The sequence below is a fragment of the Pseudorca crassidens genome, chromosome 16 (genome assembly GCF_039906515.1).
Source record: "Pseudorca crassidens isolate mPseCra1 chromosome 16, mPseCra1.hap1, whole genome shotgun sequence".
Classification (NCBI taxonomy): domain Eukaryota; kingdom Metazoa; phylum Chordata; class Mammalia; order Artiodactyla; family Delphinidae; genus Pseudorca; species Pseudorca crassidens.
The window spans coordinates 74,219,921-74,237,907 of NC_090311.1; the positions used below are offsets into that span (position 1 = coordinate 74,219,921).

Below are 17,987 nucleotides of genomic sequence, written 5' to 3' on the forward strand. Positions count from 1 at the left end.
ATCTTTGCTCAAATGTCCCCTTATCAGAGGGATCCCCTCATGCTACATGTGAAGTAGCCCTGATCTCCCTTTTCTTTAATCTCTATTCCCTTGCCCAGCTTTGTTTTCCTCAGTACCACCAGACATGTTTGTTTGAGTGTCTCCCACTAGAATGTAAGCTCCATGAGAGCAGGGATTTTGTTTTGTTCATTACAACGCCCCTCAAAGGGTAGGAGTTCAATAAATACTTTCTGAATGAATGAATGAACAGCAGTTCTGAGGAAAAAAGATTGCTTTTGTCTGAAGTAGTTAGAGAAGACGTTAGAAACAGAATTTAAGTTATGCCTTAGTTAAAATCCTGAATTCAGTGGTGAGTGTAAAGGTCATTCCAATTAATTATTCTCAAAGGCAAGGAGGTAAGAAAGTAGAAAGCTTTTTAAAGAACAGGAATCAGACAAGTCAAACTGGAACACAGGGATTCTAAAATGGAACAATGAGAGAAGACCAGAAAAGGGTCAGACTAAGGAGTACCTTCCATGAGAAGTTGAAGAACTTGGTCAGTGTTCTAAAGTCAAGGAGGAGTCAGGGTCTTTCCACCAGGGCAGTGGTTTATCACAGCCAAGTCCATGCACCCACAGCATCAGAATTCCCCGGGAACAGGTCAGAAATACATATTCTCAGGCCCCACCCCAGGCCCCTGAATCAGATACTAGGGGAGGAGCTGAGCATCTGCGTCTCTCCTGGGACAAGTCACTCCAGGTTACTGATGTTAAAGTTGGAGAACTGCTGCACTAGGGAACTGCTGGATCAAAAAAGGAACATTTTTAAAAGATTACTCTTAAAATAGTATAGAATGGGAAATGGAGAGACTGAAGCAAAGACTCAAACAGTGCATGGAGTGGACTCCAAGTACTCTGAGTGCCCATGCCTCCCCCGCCCCCTTTATAGGTTGTAAATCTCTCCCTTCTTTTGGGGAAGCTGCTGATCACCACCTCACACTCCCAGCACCAAGTGGAGGAACTAATCACAGAATACCCCAACCGCAGTAATTTCCTAGGGGCAAGGACCAGACTCAAGCTGGGCTAATCAAAATACCCCCACCCCACCTGGCCATAGTGACTGGCTCAAGAGTGGGCAAAAGTCCTTCCCTGGGATTCTCTCAACTGGATCTGGGAGAAAGCTCTTTCCTCTCTGATGGCAAAGCTGAGAAGATGTGAGCCCAGAGCCGCCAACAGCCATATACCTCACATGTGGAAGAAGCCAATCTGCAACAGGAGAATGAAGTCAACATGCAGAGAAAAACAGACAAGAAGACAAGAGAATTCTGATGGTATTCAAGTCTCTGGTCCCAGTCCCTAAGATACCAAAGCTGTTTTGGTTTTCTTCTCATTAATTTGGTTATAATAATCCCTTTAATTCTGGGAGTTATCCAAGATTCTTCATAAAAGCTCCCATTTTCCTCAACCAAATTCAAGATAAGTTTCCATCATTTGCCACAGAGGAGTCTTGATTAATGCAGGGACAACTTCAGTAATACCAACGTGAGTCACTGGTACTTAGTAGGTGATCTGAAAATGGTAAGGAGGGAAGAGACAAAGGGAAGAAATGGAGGGAGGGGAGCGTGGGTTAGAGCGGTGGCAGCAGCAAGGAAAGGGCAGAACAGAGGTCCTGTGCGGTGAGCAGAAACCGATTAATCAGAGGTAGAGAATGAGTGAAAGACGCTGGCCCTCAGACATCAAGCCCAGGGAATCATGAGAACCTTCGTCGGAACTGAAAGAGGGCCATCAGGAGGAGGAGCCAGTGAAGGCGGAGGAGGAGACAGTGTTTGTTTTTCCTACTCCAATGCTGTGAGAGTCCCTTTGGGGTAGGGACTGCAACTCCCTCCTCTGTGCCCAGTCCTATCCCAACCACCCCAGTTAGACTCCCGAGCAGTGTACCTGGAACATAGTCGGTGGGGCTCAATGAGTGTTAGTTGAACGATTCGAGAAGAATGGCCGGCCAAAGCTGGACTCTTAGGGAATGGCCACAACTAGCAGAAAGGTAAAGAAGCAAGTAAAGGATACAGAGTTGATGTGGTCAGAAAAGTCAATCAACCTATATCTTACATTATAACATATCTACATTTACAAAATATTTACATTTTACAAACATCAGAGGAGAGGTTCAAGAAGGAAGTACTGGTTAGGTATCAAATGTAAGAAAGCAAAGAGGATGACAGAGAAAAGGCTGAATTTGGCAGTTAGGTCATAACTCTAGGCCCATAACTTAGAGATGAAAAGGCTGAGAAGCTACAGAATTAATAATGGAGTATTAAGGAATTACTAATTCATTCATTCAAACCTCTGAGCACCTACTGTGTGCCAGGTACTATATGAGTTGCTTGGTTAGATAGCTACTGTTTTGTGAGGTTCAGATGTGAAAGGACAGAAACCTAATAGCAGTTACTGGGTACTCTAGAGTCAGGCGGGGGTCTCTTAAGGATAGGGGAGACCTAAGCATCATTTGCAGGGTGAGAAGGAACTTAGGAAAATGGAAGGAAAGAAAAGTGGCAAGCAAGAGAGACAAGCTCAGGAGATGATATCCAAGTGAAGGGATTAGATTTAGAAAAAGGGAAAGAGTTCAAAACGAAGGAAATGGAAGAATAAATGGAGGCAAATATATACAAGGTGAGTGGGCCGCAGAGTGAGAGCACCCTAATCATGCCACACTGTCTAAGAGGTTAAGGGAAGATGAGTCATTTAGAGTGAACTTAGGGGTGAAATGAGGAACTTACTAGCACCACCACTCACATGCTCAGCCAACTTTTAATGGCAGCTATTCAAAATTATCCATTAAGTATCTGAAATTCTCATTCTTCTATTATTATATATAAAGGACTTCAATGTGGACATGGCTCACCAACCTTGTGACAGATTCTAGGATAGACTTGACTTTAGATAGTCCTTCTTTACCAAAATACACCACTGTGAGATGAATTCTCTTGTCCTGATGAATACATACATCCCTAACAGAATTGAAAAATAAAGTTCATTCAGGAAAATATATAAGGCACTACTCATTCAGAAAGCAATCACATGAAGCTTTAACAAGAAAACAAATGAAGCATTACTCATTTAGAATGAAATCACACAAAGCTTTAAGTAAATATAAAACTGGCAATATTGCTGAATTTTGCCATATTTCAAAACATTTTTGGAACTTTTGCTTTGGTATTGCCTTCAGAAGCAAATTATAAGCTACTCAAGGAAATAAGTTCAATCAGTTCAAAACCAAATAAATAAATAACTCAAGTTTGGGGTCAAGAGTTACTTTGTCTTCAGATTGGCTAATTAGAGAAATTATACTTATCATCAAGGAGTAAATATTTGTCATGATTGAGATTAGTAACTGTAAAGAATAATGTAGCATCTGAAGGTAATTCCAAAAAAGGCAATTAAAAAATGCTTTAGGAAATCAGATCTCAAGCGAGCAATTTCAAAAACGTAAAACTCATTTGGAAGCATGACTTCTAGATATTCTGCAACAGAACTGTGTTAACTTTTACATCCAACAACTTCAATGAGAACAAAGATTGGGACTACAAAGAATTAAAACTATCATATTAAAGTATTAAAAACATGACAATTGTTCAATTAAAACAAAAAAGTAAAACTTTCCTCAAATCGTTACCCTAATATGTAGTTGTTAACTTTTTAACACTTCAGCATTTAAAAATATCCAAATTTAATGATTAAGAAAAAGAAAAAAATTCTTTTAAAAACTGCTACAGTCTCTGCTTCCCAAGACGGAAAAACATTCTCCCACGTTTACTTGAATATTTGTATTTCTAAAATTTCTTTCAATTTTGAAATTCAAATTGTTCTCAGGGAATTTTCTGGGGGAGATAGTAATGCTCTATATCTTAACTGGAGAGGCAGTTACATGGGTGTATACATTTGTCAAAAGTCATGAAACCTCTATCCTTGGAATATGTCGATTTTATTGTATGTAAGTTACACATCAATAACTTTATTTTTAAAAATTCAACTTGTCCTAAAATGAATTCAAACACAATTATAAAGGTAATCAAATTTAGTTTCTAATAGTTGTCACCCTCAATTTACTTCACAGTTCAAGTTGTCAGTAACACAATATACTATACATGCCTTAAGAAAAAAGGGAATATCAAAACATAAAGTTCCCTAAAGCCAAAAAAATTGTTCTGTAATTCTAAGTAATCATACTCAGTGAAGGTAAATTAAATAAAATGGCATGAAATGTGCTTTTTTTTTTTTAGGAGCGCTCAGTCAAATCACTAAGCCCTGGGAGTTACCTGAAGTTCTGCATAAACTGTGCAAATGCTTCAGTTCTTTCAGCAAGCGGCACAATGATATTAATAATTGATCTAGTAATGTCAATCATCTCGCTCTTCACTTTCATGAGAGGTCCAAAAGGGCGGAAGAGAGTCACGTGTCTATATTCCGTAAGGTCTGCTTTCTTAAAAAAGAGTTCATACAGTGTGCCCTTATCTCTCTCAGTGCGATAATAACCTAAAGGAAAGAGTTAGGAACAAAGATGTCTCCATGTCAAAGTTTACAAGTTCAATATGACTACTGATTTTACTCAAAGATCAAAAGTGTGATACCAAACTTGTAGGGTTTTTATATATTTGTGAAAATGTTATCCCCATAGTATAGTCAACAACAACTGTTTCTTTAAAAGGAGAGGTTAAAAAAATGTTCACCACTCTGCTATATTATTCAACCCATAAAATATGCTCCAAATGACAATGATTCCTTTTCATATATGACTTTAATAGCAGAGCCTATCAACACAGAAACCAAATGATGAAAATAAAGAAATTACTTCTAGCAATATTAAATTCTAGACCTGACAGTCAAATCATCTATTACTTGGTTCAGCTTAACAAAAATGAATTGAGTGCATTTGTGTCAGGCACTGATGGTATAAAGAAGGCTACATGGTCCCAGTTTTTTGGAAGGGTCAGTCTAGTGAGGAAGACAGAAAAATAAAGAAATAACAATATAGTGATATACACATGCAAACACACAAGACTCTGGATAGAATGAAGTCAGACAAAGAAAAATCAGTACAAATTTAAACATGGTGATATGAGACACCTTTGGGAATAAAGTATGGAAGTCTATTGGGCAATCTGGTTTTTAAGTGTGACACTCAGGGGAGAGGTTAGACCTATAGATGTGTGAGTCAGTCAATATCTGGAAATAAAATGGTAAACCAGATTGACTGGTCCCACTCCTCCTGAGGCTTACAGTGTATCAAGAACTACAAATCAGGAAGTGGGAAATGCCATATACTATGACAAGTGCTGTGAGATGGGACACAGGGTAGAAGAAGTACTGCTGTCTTAAACTTGCAGGTTGGAGATCACCTCGAAGAAGAAGTGACATCGAAGCTGAAGTCTGGTAGAGAAACAGGAGTTACTAAATCATTGTCAGTAATTATTTTTTTGATGAGGGAAGCAGCACAGTGGAGGAAAAGCAAGGGACAAAATGTGTTCCATGCAGAGAAAAATCCTGTAACTGACAGAATCCGAGGAGAGTTATAAGAAAAGCAGAAGCTGCGGAATATAAAACTGGCATAGGTTCCTTCCTTTTTAGGCAGACATGAAGACATTTTACATATCTTAGTTATATTATTTCCTCTGCAGCTTTCAATTCTGCCATAAGCTACAAACATACACAGTGAAAAGACAAAAAGCTGAGCTTTCAGAAAAATTACAAGCGTTTTGAAAGAAACAACCCATCAAAAATTGCAGGAAGTGACAGGGGAAAAGAGGTGGCTATAGGGAGAAGACAGCTAAAATGCCACAGAAAAGCACAAGGCCCTCCCTGATGGCCTCCAAAGGCTCAAGGTATTATATTATATTACAGCAAGTGATACCCATGATGATTTAGGGTCAAAAAAAAAAAAACACTACACGTGGTATACTGTTTACAGAATCGAGCAAAGAGAACTTTCAAGACGTATTTGTATCCAAAATGGTTTTAAGTCTACAATTAAATATCTAGCAGGGGGTATTAAGATGGAGATGGGTTGGGATTTATAATTATTCCTGTTTATATTAATCAACAAATTTCTTAAATTTATACAAGTGTTCCTCAACTTTTGAGTCACGTCCCATTTTGACATAAAAATCCTATGCCCTTTCTGCAGCCTGTATTAGGAAAATAGGTTTATTTCTTTACTTTTCCAAATGCCAAATATGCTTTTCAAAACTATGTATGCCTCTTGATGTTCTGACATGTGTTTCTCCTCCACTCAAAATATAGAACAATCACTAATCTAAATCAGGTTCTTTTTCTTTCCTTTAGCAAATGGTTTTCAAATCTTGAGCCTTAGTTCATATATTTTAAAAAATATAAAAAACAAACGTCAAGACCAGTTAAGACATGAATGCAAATACATATACGTGCAAATACATATACAATCCTAAGAGCCCTTCAACTTGGGGAGTATTTTGCTATATAAACTTAGATTTATTCTATTTCCCTGGTCCTTATTTTCTATTTTATCATGATCACATTATAACTTTTTCTAAAAAAGCCTCTTCAAATTCTTGGTGGAATTTAGTGGGTAAAAATTTAAATGTTTTAATACTGTGGATAATGACTGACATATTACCAGCATACAATAACAGAATTTTGTCATACTAACGTAACTATGGACCGACACTGTTTTCACATTACCTTCTATGAAGTCATTTTCATTAAATACCAGTTTTTCTCCAAGGGGACCATCCTCATCTTCCTGTTCATCGTCTTCATCAGGATTATTAATGACCTCCAAGCCAGCTTCAATAACTTCTACCAATTCATCTCGCTTATCTTTTCTAACTGGTTTTTCCTCAGGATGGCGAGTGAGACCCATTTCCAACTGGAATACTTTCATTAAGGTAAAACTTTCAAAGGGAATGACTCCATACTCACTAGGTAGTTTGGCTCCTATGCTAACTTCAGCTTTGTCAATTTGTGAATGAAGAAACTCTAAAAGATCACTAGGTGCTTGCTCTTTGTTGCCTTGATAGCCTATGCCATTAGCCCCTACATTCTTTCTCTCTTGCAGTGATCTCATCTTCTCACTCATTTCTTGCAATTCCTGTTTTAATTGGGCAATCTGGCGTTTCAGACTGGTTGCTCTGGTTTGATAATGTTCTTCCTGCTCCTGTAGGAGGGCTTGATAATACTCTTTACCATAATTTTCCCCAACGATACCGGGAAGAGATGCATTTCCATCAGTCTGGGGGGCACATTCCAGAAGGTACAAAAATAATATTAAACTGCAGAGTAAAGCGAGACCCAACAGTAGCCAGTGGATCCGGGTCTGAAGAATCAATCCTCTTCTAGGCATTCTTATTAATGTGGACTTGCCTAATGAGATGTGCTCTTTGCTTGTTCATACCTTTTGCGAAAGGTTATAAAAAAGTAAAAACAAAATCAGGATTTCCATAAAAGGTAACAAAATGAATTTGGCTGTAGCTTAAAAAATTTCTTCCTTCAGCAGTGAATTCTACTTGCAGAAATAATGCATATTTCCTATATTGTTACCATGATATCCAGAATAAGGAAATCTGATCTACACAATCAGATAAAATCCATGACACGGATGGTGATTTTTCTGAAAGAAACAGATCAGAATCAATCAGAATTTTGTTTCTTTAAGTATATCACACTGTTGACAGCTTCAGTAAACTTAGCTATGTGACTACCATAGGCAGAGCACCAGGAGAGGCACTAATACAATATAGAATATTCAGTAAATGCTGGGAGAAAGTACTAAGAAAAATACCTTATGAAACACTAAAATATCACATGTAATATTTTCAACCATAATGTCTACACATCCATAACCTGAATGAATCAAAGAAACATTAAACTTACGTTTAGCATAGTTTGTGTTACAATAGATAGATTCTATTGGTCCCTAACTATTTGAAAATTACATCATGTATAACTCTTTATTGACATAATATTTCAATTAACTCGCCATTTCCCACCTATAACATATCACCATTTGGGAGCTGAGTTTCTATAAAATGTTTTTGTTATGTTGATAATGGCTTTCTACAGAGAGATATTTTCTTCCAGTTTATTCAATTCAAGCATTCTACTTCATTAATTTCTATAGCTCAACTCAGTCAATCTAAGAGCCTTAAAATTAAGTTGGGAGGAAAAGCAATTTCAAAAGGTCACAGACATCTGGAAAACACATTAAGAAACAGTTTTACATCCAAAGTCCTCCAGTAGATTATTTGAGCATTAGATCACATAATTCTTTCCAGTGTATTACACAGCAACAGATTTCCTACAGCTCTGGAAAGTTTGGAGTCTATATAAAGAAAAACAGGAACATATTTATCTATAGGGAAACAAAATCCAAGAACCGTTTATAAATTTACAAAATTACATGCTATCCCTCATACCACAACCAGCTATGTGAGCTCTTCCATGTTTCTTTCTAAACTAAGGATTCTTAATTCTAGAAATAGAGAAGGTTAAACCTAGGAGACAGGAAGCAGGGAAGGCCTCCACTGCAGAGAGAACTTCTATTCTAATGAAGGGTTTGTCAAGAAGAATATGTGATACTAAGCCTGCTTTTAACAGAATTGGTTTCTACCAGTGCAGCAGAACCTATGGAAGAAGGTCACTAGAGAACATCAGCCCTCGTCAGTTTCTTGGTGATTAGGAAAGCCTGGATGCCTTCTGTGAAAAATGCTGCAACGTGTGTTCTTTGTGGCACATATTTATACAAAATGTAGGATAGATTCAAACTTCTTTTGGCTAGTGGATCACAAACAATGGACTTAACTACCCTTAGCCATTTATTATTTTAATTAACCAAAAGATAACCAAGTATCCTTAAAATTTTAATTCACAAGTTTTACTATGATGGCATCTGTTTTACTGCTTATAAATCTTATTTATTTTAAGTGATATAGGAAAAAATAGGAAAAAAATATTGGTACCGTATCAAGAAAACTAAGTAAAAAACAAAGCCAGTATTAGTTCTAGGACTTTAACATGTCTCAGAACTGTAATTCTTAGCATAAGAAACCACTTAAACTTCATTGTTTAAAAGTTAAAACTCAGAGGTATCTCTTAACTATAAGTTATTACTAGCCCGTTTATAGGGAAAAGAAAGATTAAAACTAAAAATATGAGAACATAATCTTGAATAAGTTAATAAAGTTATATATATTTAACTATACTATATTTGAACTTGATAACAGAACTAACAGCATATAAGCTAAGTATGTCAACCTTATATTAATATGGTACCTCATGTTTTTTTTCTTTATATAGACAATGTATTTTAAACTGTGAGATATCACCCATTAATGGGTCACTACCAAAGGTTTACTTTTCAGTGAACTAGAACAGGAAATACTGGTGCATATCACATATAGTAGTAAATTCTGTGTTGCAAATACACACACACACATATGCATGAGCTAGCCACATAAAATGTATTTATAAGTGGGTTGTGATCCAAAAATCTTGAAAAATACTGATTTATAAGGTATTTTTATACATTTCCCATGTCACCCTTTCAGAATAGTGTTGCTAGTATCTTCTTTTGTATAGGAAAAATAGGTTCAGAAATGAAAAGATTTAAATAAGGTTATATAACTATTAAGTGGCAACATTAAAGCCAAGGTCTTCTTTCTCCCTCCTTTAAGCAAAATACAGGTCTGAGATATCTTACATGCTTATCTTACAGCTGAATATCTTACGGTTAAATATTATCCACTGAAATGAAAGAAAGGTCGCTGTAATTACTTTAAAGATTTTTTTGATGTGGACCATTTTTAAACTCTTTATTGGATTTGTTACAATATTGCTTTTGTTTTATGTTTTTTGGCCATGAGGCATGTGGGATCTTAGCTTCCCGACCAGGGATCAAACCCGCACCCCCTGCACTGGAAGGTGAAGTTTTAACCACTGGACCTCCAGGGAAGTCCCTGTAATAATTTTAGAATATAAATGTTAGCTGCACAGCTCTGTGGTTGTTAAACATAAAAGATTCCAATTAAAGTCATATTTGCCTTTATGTTCCCTGAAGGGAACTCTTTAACAACATCCTAAAAAACTAGATTATGACAACTCTAAATATGTTAAGAATAGTATTAGAGAACACACCCATTTTCTGCCTGTTACACCTTGACTGCCATCATTCTATGTAGTCTGTCTGTATGATAAACCAGGTTCATTCACAACCCAGAGTTAATACCAAGCAACCTTCCAAGCACCAACAGCAGATAGTTAAGTGTTCTGAGGAGAGAATGGGATACTGTGGAAATGGGAAACTGTGCTGTCAAAGATATGTAAAACAAAATCAAAGAGCTCAGAGTAGAAAGAAACGTTAGGAGCCACCGATTTTACACTCTAAAACAGACTAAAGAGACTTCCTCTTATAGCCAAGATCAAGTAACATGGACCAGATTCACTCTCACACTGGAAACAACTAAAAACAAACAAAATCAATTAAAAAAAAACCCAGTATATGAAACAATGATTTTCAAGATACTGAACATTAGGTAATACAGCACACTGATCCTTGGAGGAACAAAAAACAAGTGATTGCACAGCTTTCTGCCGTAGTTTCCAAGCCATAGCACAGGGAGTCCCCTCCTAAGTAGAGCCCAGGTAACTCCCTGAGTTGATGAGGTGGAGCTGACAGTCTGAGGAGACCAAGGCAGCTAGGTTCAAAGGATATAGTACCAGAGGAGAGAGCTGGACAGGGAGAGAACTCCAGAGATCTCAAGAGGACACCCTTTGGGTGTACAGCAGAGCACTAATAAGGGCAGGCATATGAAGAAACTAACTGAGGCTAAGGACAGAAGCACACAAAAAATTAGAAGACACAGAACTCAGCATTCAAACAGGGCCAAGAATAGTGACTGTTCCCACCAGACAAACTGGAAAACCTCAAAATTCATGGGGCATTGGGTAGAGTACTCAAAAAGGTCTTGCCTCAGTAGTGGGAAATAATTAGCTCTAGACTAAATACGGGCCTGATCCTGCCAACAAACCTTAAAAGCAAGGCCTGAAAGGATCAAATTGTTTCCATATAACTGTACAACAAGCCTCACAAATATTTATAGGAATATAAAAATATCCAGCATCCAGTAAAATAAAATTCAAAATGTTTGCCCTCCAAACAAAAATGATCAGGCATACAAAGAAAAAGAAAAACACAACCCATAATGAAAAAATTAATGATTGAAACTGACCTAGAAGTGACAGAGATGCTGGAATTCACAGAAAAGGACATTAAAAATTATAACTGTATTTAAAAAGATAATCATGTTCAAAAAAATAGGGAGACACACAGACAACATTAAAAAAAAGATACAAATTGAACTAAGGAGATGAAAACATCAATTTCTGAGATGAAAAATATACTGAATGGGATTAACAGCAGGTATTTCAGAACAAAATATTAATGAATTGAACACATAGCAACAGAAATTATTCAAAATGTAGAAGGAAAAAATAATGAAAAACATGAATAGAGCACCTGGTAAGCTGCGTGACAACTTCAAGCAGCCTAATATATATGTAATTAGAGTCTCCAAACAAGGGGGAGGGGGCTAGGGGAAATATTTAAAGAAATAAGGCTGAAAATTTTCCAAATTTGATGAACTATCAACACATAGATCCAAGAAGCTCAACGAATACCAAATACAAAAGCCACAAAGAAAACTAAAGCAAAGTTCATGATAATCAAACTGCACAAATCCTATGATAAACAGAAAATCTTAAAAGTGGCCAAAGGAAAAAAACACATCATACAAAAACAAAAAACAAAGAGAATGGAGCAATGTCTTTAAAGAACTGAAAGGAAAAATACGTCTACCTAGAATTCTACATTCAGAAAAAGTATTCAAGAACAAAGACAAAAAACTTTTTTTTAGACATTAAAAAGCTAAAGGAATTCATCACCATCAGACCTTCACTACAAGTCCTTTAGGCAGAAGGAAAATGTTAGCAGATGGAAATATGGATCTACACAAAGCAATGAAGAAACCAGAAATGTTAACTACATGGATAATTACAAGATGTCTTTCTTTTTATTTGGCGACACTGCGCAGCTTGTGGGATGTTAGTTCCCAGACCAGGACTGAACCGGGGCCACGGCAGTTAAAGTGCTGAGTCCTAACCACTGGACCGCCAGGGAATTCCCCAAGATTTCTGTTATTATTTAAATTGCTTTCAAATATAACTGAATGAAATGGACAAATTCCTAGAAAGACACAAACTACTGTAACTGACTCAAGGAGAAATAGTAAATATGAATAGACTTATAATGAGACTCAATTAGTAATCAAAAACTACCCACAAGGTCCAGAATCAAACGGTTTTACCAGTGAATTCAACCAAGAATTAATAAGAATACCAATGCTTCACAAACTCTTCCAAAAAACAGAGGGAATACCTCCCAACTCATTCTATAAGGCCAGTATTGCTGTGCTACTAAAACCAGATAAAGATATCAAAAGAAAACTACAGACCAATATTCCTTATGAATATAGACACAAAAATCCTCAACAAAACGTTAGCACACTAAATCTATCAACACAAAACACCATGACCAAGTGTGATTTATCCCAAAAATGCAAGGTGAATTTACCATCTGAAAATCAATTAATGCAATACACCACATCAATAGAATAAAGGACAAAACCCATATGATTTTATCAATAGACACAGAAAAAACATTTCACAAAATCCAGCACCACTTCCTGATAAAACCACCCAACAAACGAGGAATAAAAGGCAACTTCCTCAACCTGATAAAGGGCATATATAAAAAACCCACAGCTAATTTCATATTTAATGGTGAAAGACTGCATGCTTTCCCCCTAAGATCAGGAATAAGAAAAGGATGTCTGCTCTCATCACTTCTATTAAACATTGTATTGAAAGATGTTCTAATCAGGGCAATTAGGCAAGAAAACAAAATAAAAGACATCTGAATTGAAAAAAAAGAGGACTATCTCTATTTGCAGATGATGTGATCCTGCATAAAGAAAATCCTAAGAAATTAGGAACTCAGGATACAAGATCAATACACAAAAATAACTGCATTTCTATATACCAGCAATGAATAATCTGAAAATAAAATTATGAGAACAATTTATTTACACCAAAAAGAATAAAAGTGCTTAGGAATAATTTAAAAAAAAGAAGTACAAAGATCGGGACTTCCCTGGTGGCGCAGTGGTTGAGAGTCCGCCTGCCGATGCAGGTGACACGGGTTTGTGCCCCGGTCCGTGAAGATCCCACATGCCGCGGAGCGGCTGGGCCCGTGAGCCATGGCCGCTGAGCCTGCGTGTCCAAGCCTGTGCTCCGCAACGGGAGAGGCCACAACAGTGAGAGGCCCGCGTACCGCAAAAAAAATAAGTAAAATAAAAATAAAAAGGAGGTAATGAAAATACTGAAGAAATTAAGAAAGGGTATCAACAGAAATGAAGATTACTGTAAAAAGGAACTAGAAACTATAAGGAAGAGCCAAGAAAAATTGGAAAATTCATTTGCTGAGATAAACGTTGAGCTAAAGGCAACAAATAGCAGAATGAATAATGCAGAAGAAAGAATATGTGATCTGGAAGATAGAATAATGGAAATACCCCAATCAAAACAACAGACAGAAAGCCAAATGAAAAAAAAAACATGAAAGTAATATAAGAGACCTGTGGAATAATATAAAGTGTGCCAATCTACACATAGTAGGGATTCCAGAAAGAAAACAAAGAAAAAAGGGAATTGAAAATGTATTTGAAGAAATTATGGCTGAAAACTTCCCAAACCTAAAGAAGGAAACAGATATGCAGATACAGGAAGCACAGAGGGTCCCAAACAAGGTGAACCCGAACAGACCTACACCAAGACATATTATAATAAAAATGGCAAAAGTTAAAGATAAAAAGAGGATTCTAAAGGCAGCAAGAGAAAAACAGAGTTAATTACAAGGAAACCCCCATAAGGCTATCAGCTAATTTCTCTAAAGAAACGGTGCAGCCAGAAGGGAGTGGCAAAATACATTCAAAGTCTTGAAAGAGAAAAATCTGCAACCTAGAATACTCTACCCAGCAAGGTCATCATTTAGAATAAAGTAGAAATAAACAATTTCTCAAATAAGCAAAAACTAAAAGAATACAGCAATACTAAACCTATCCTAAAAGAAATATTGAAAGGTCTTCTCTAAACAGAAAAGAAGTAGGAAGATACAGGAAGGAGGAAATCATAACTGGAAAGTAAATCACTTAAATTAGCCGGTATACAGAGCAAAAAGAAAAAAAAAAAGAAAAAGAAAAAACCGATTTGTGAAAGCGATGATAAACACAAGGAACAGCAAAAGGATAAACATGAAGATGTAGAAGAGGACATCAAAATCATAAAATGTGGGCAAGGAGAGTAAGAAAATGTAGATTCTTTTTTTTAGAATGTGTTAGAACCTATATGACTATCAATCTAAAGCAAGCAGATATAGGAAGGGGTTAACACACTTGAAAAACAGGGCAACCACAAATCAAAAACATACAACAGATTCACAAAAACCAAAAAGAACACAAGCATAAAATAAAAGGAAATCATCAAACCACAAAAAGAAAAAGGAACAAAGAAAAAACATAGAATCAACTGGAAAACAAGGTTTAAAATGGCAATAAATATATATGTATCAATAATTACCTTAAATGTCAATGGACTGAATGCTCCAATCAAAAGACAGAGTGGCAAACTGGGTAAAAAAACAAGAGCCTACAATATGCTGCTGCCTACAAGAGACCCACCTTAGGGAAAAGGACACACAGACTGAAAGTGAGAGGATGGAAAAAGATATTTCATGCAAACAGAAATGACAAGAAAGTGACAGTTACAATACTCATATCAGACAAAATACTTCAAAACAAAGGCCATAAAGGAAGATAAAGAAAGAAACTATATAATGATAAAAGGATCAATACAAGAAGATGATTTTACGCTGGTCAACATATATGCACCTAATATAAGAGCATCCAAATACATAAAACAAACACTAACAGACATAAAGGGAGAAACTGATGGGAATACAATAATATTAGGAGACTTTAACACCCCACTCACATCAATGGACAGATCTTCTAAACAGAAAATCAGTAAGGCAACACAGATCCTAAATGATACAACAGAACAGTTAGACTTAATTGACATTTTCAGGACATTATATCTGAAAAAAAAAACAACACATTTTTTCCAAGTGCACATGGAACATTCTCTAGGACTGACCACATACTAGGGCACAAAACTAACCTCAACGAATTTAAGAGTACAGAAATTATTTCAAGCATCCTCTCTGACCACAACAGCATGAAACTAGAAATCAACCACAGGAAAAGAAATGAGAAAAAAATGATTACATGGAGACTAAGCAACATGCTACTAAAAAACCAATGAGTCAACAAGGAAATCAGAAAGGAAATTAAAAAATACCTTGAGAATACCATAAAAAATACCATACAAACTCTATGGGATGCAGGAAAAGCAGTTCTTAGAGGGAAGTTGACAGTGATACAGGCCTTCCTCAAAAAACAAGAAAAATCTCAAGTAAACAACCTAACCTACCACCTAAAAGAATTAGAAAAAGAAGAACAAATGAAAGCTGAAGTCAGCAGAAGGAAGGAAATAATAAAGATCAGGGAGGAAATAAATAAAATAGAGATTTAAAAAAAAAAGAAAGTATCACTAAAACAAAGAGCTGGTTCTTTGAAAGGATAAACAAAATTGACAAACCTCTGGCCAGGACCACCAAGAAGAAAAGAGGGAGAACCCAAATAAACAAAATAAGAAATGAAAAAGGAGAAATCTCAACCAACACCACAGAAATATAAAAAGCCATAAGAAAATACTATGAACAAGTATATGCCAACAAATTTGATAGCCTACAAGAAACAGACAACTTTCTAGAAACATACAGCCCACCAAAACTGAATCAAGAAGAAATAGATAATTTGAACAGTCCAATCACTAGCAGTGAAATAGAATCTGTAATAGTAATTAAAAAAACTCCCTACAAACAAAACTCCAGGAACAGATGGCTTCACAGGCGAATTCCACCAAACATACAAAGAACATATATCAATCCTTCTCAAACTCTTCCACAAGACTGAAGAGGAGGGAACACTCCCAAAGACATTCTATGAAGTCACCATCACCCTGATTTCAAAACCAGACAAAGATACCACCAAAAAAGAAAGTTACAAGCCAATATCTTTGACAAATATAGATGTAAAAATTCTCAACAAAATATTAGCAAACTGAATCCAACAACACATAAAAAAGATCATACACCACCACCAAGTGGGATTCATCCCAAGTTCACAAGAATGGGTCAACACACGCAAATCAATCAATGTAATACACCACATTACAAAAGAAAAGTAAAAAACCACACAATCATCTCAACAGATGCAGAAAAAGCATTTGACAAAATTCAACATCAATTCACAATAAATCTCTTACCAAAGCGGGTACAGAGGGAACCTATCTCCACATAATAAAAGCCGTTTATGACAAACGCACAACCAATATAATACTCAATGTTGAAATGCCGAAAGTCTTCCCACTAAAATCTGGAACAAGACAAGGATGCCCACTCTCACCACTTCTATTCAACATAGTATTGGAAGGCCTAGCCACAGCAATCAGACAAGAAAAGGAAATACAGTAAGTCCACTACATACGAATGAGTTCCATTACGAGAGCATGCTCGTAAGTCCAACTTGTTCGTAAGTCCAACAAAGTTAGCCTAGGTACCCAACTAACACAATCATCTATATAGTACTGTACTGTAATAGGTTTATAATACTTTTCACACAAATAATACATAACAAACACAAAAAATAAAACATTTTTAATCTTACAGTACAGTACCTGGAAAAGTACAGTAGTACAACAGTGGGCATATAGGGGTTGGTATCGAGTGAACAGGCAAGAAGAGTTACTGACTGGAGGAGGGAGAGGAGGTGGGAGATGGTAGAGTTGAAGGATCATCAGCAATAGGAGATGGAGGGCAAGCTGCAATTTCACTCATGCCTGACGTTGGTGGCACAGGTTCTAGTTCCTTGCTGGATTCAATTCTATCTAACCTCTTGGAAATATGATCCAGTGATATCTGGGTAGTAGCTCTTTTTTTCTTGTCATAGAAGACACGGTAGCACTGGATTGTATTCTGAATGGCTGCTGCAACCTTTGTGTACTGTTCTACGTCCAGGTCCTCTGCCTCTAAAACTAAGTTAGTTCTCCTCAAACAGAACTAACTTACGTGATTAGACATGTGAACGCACACTCGAATCTTTGGAAGCTCACAACTTGAAGGTTCGTATGTAGGGGACTTACTGTAAAAGGTATCCAAATTGGAAGGGAAGAGGTAAAATTGTCACTATATGCAGATAACATGATACTATATATAGAAAGCCATAAGGACTCCACACAAAAAACTACTATATCTAATAAATGAATTCAGCAAAGTACCAGGATACAAGATTAACATTCAGAAATCGGTTGCATTTCTTTACACTAACAATGAGATACCAGAAAGGGAATGTAAAAAAAAAAAAAAAAAAAAAACTTTTAAAATCACACCAAAAAAAATAAAATACCTAGGAATAAACCTGACCAAGGAGGTGAAAGACTTAAACTCTGAGAAGTATAAAACATTAATAAAAGAAATTAAAGATGATTCAAAGAAATGGAAAAACTTCCCATGCTCAAAAATTTATATGGAACCATAAAAGAAAATTTCCCATGCTCAAAAATTTATATGGAACCATAAAAGACCCAGAATTGCCAAAGCAATCCTGAGGAAAAAAACAAAGCAGAAGGCATAACTCTCCCAGACTTCAGACAATACTGCAAAGCTACAATAATCAAAACAGTGTGGTATTCGTACAAAAACACAACATATGGAGCAATGGAACAGAAAAGAGAGTCCAGAAATAAACC

The 17,987-nt window shown here is 36.3% G+C and overlaps 1 protein-coding gene across 10 annotated transcripts in view; it reads right to left on the reverse strand.

The window, feature by feature from the left end:
• CSGALNACT2 (chondroitin sulfate N-acetylgalactosaminyltransferase 2) overlaps nucleotides 1-17,987 on the reverse strand; it is a 61,391-nt gene that overhangs the window by 33,362 nt on the left and 10,042 nt on the right. For 6 of the 10 annotated variants that reach the window (XM_067710950.1, XM_067710947.1, XM_067710949.1 and 3 more), the window contains exons 2-4: nucleotides 6,690-7,617; nucleotides 4,292-4,508; nucleotides 2,882-2,983 (exon numbers count right to left, since the gene is read on the reverse strand). In XM_067710950.1, the coding sequence (XP_067567051.1) occupies nucleotides 2,882-2,983; nucleotides 4,292-4,508; nucleotides 6,690-7,350 (980 nt within the window). In that variant the 5' untranslated portion in view covers nucleotides 7,351-7,617. Of the gene's footprint in view, nucleotides 1-510; nucleotides 1,110-1,916; nucleotides 2,009-2,881; nucleotides 2,984-4,291; nucleotides 4,509-6,689; nucleotides 7,618-17,987 lie in introns of those variants that run through there. The other 4 variants (XM_067710952.1, XM_067710951.1, XM_067710953.1 and 1 more) reach the window with 4 other exon arrangements.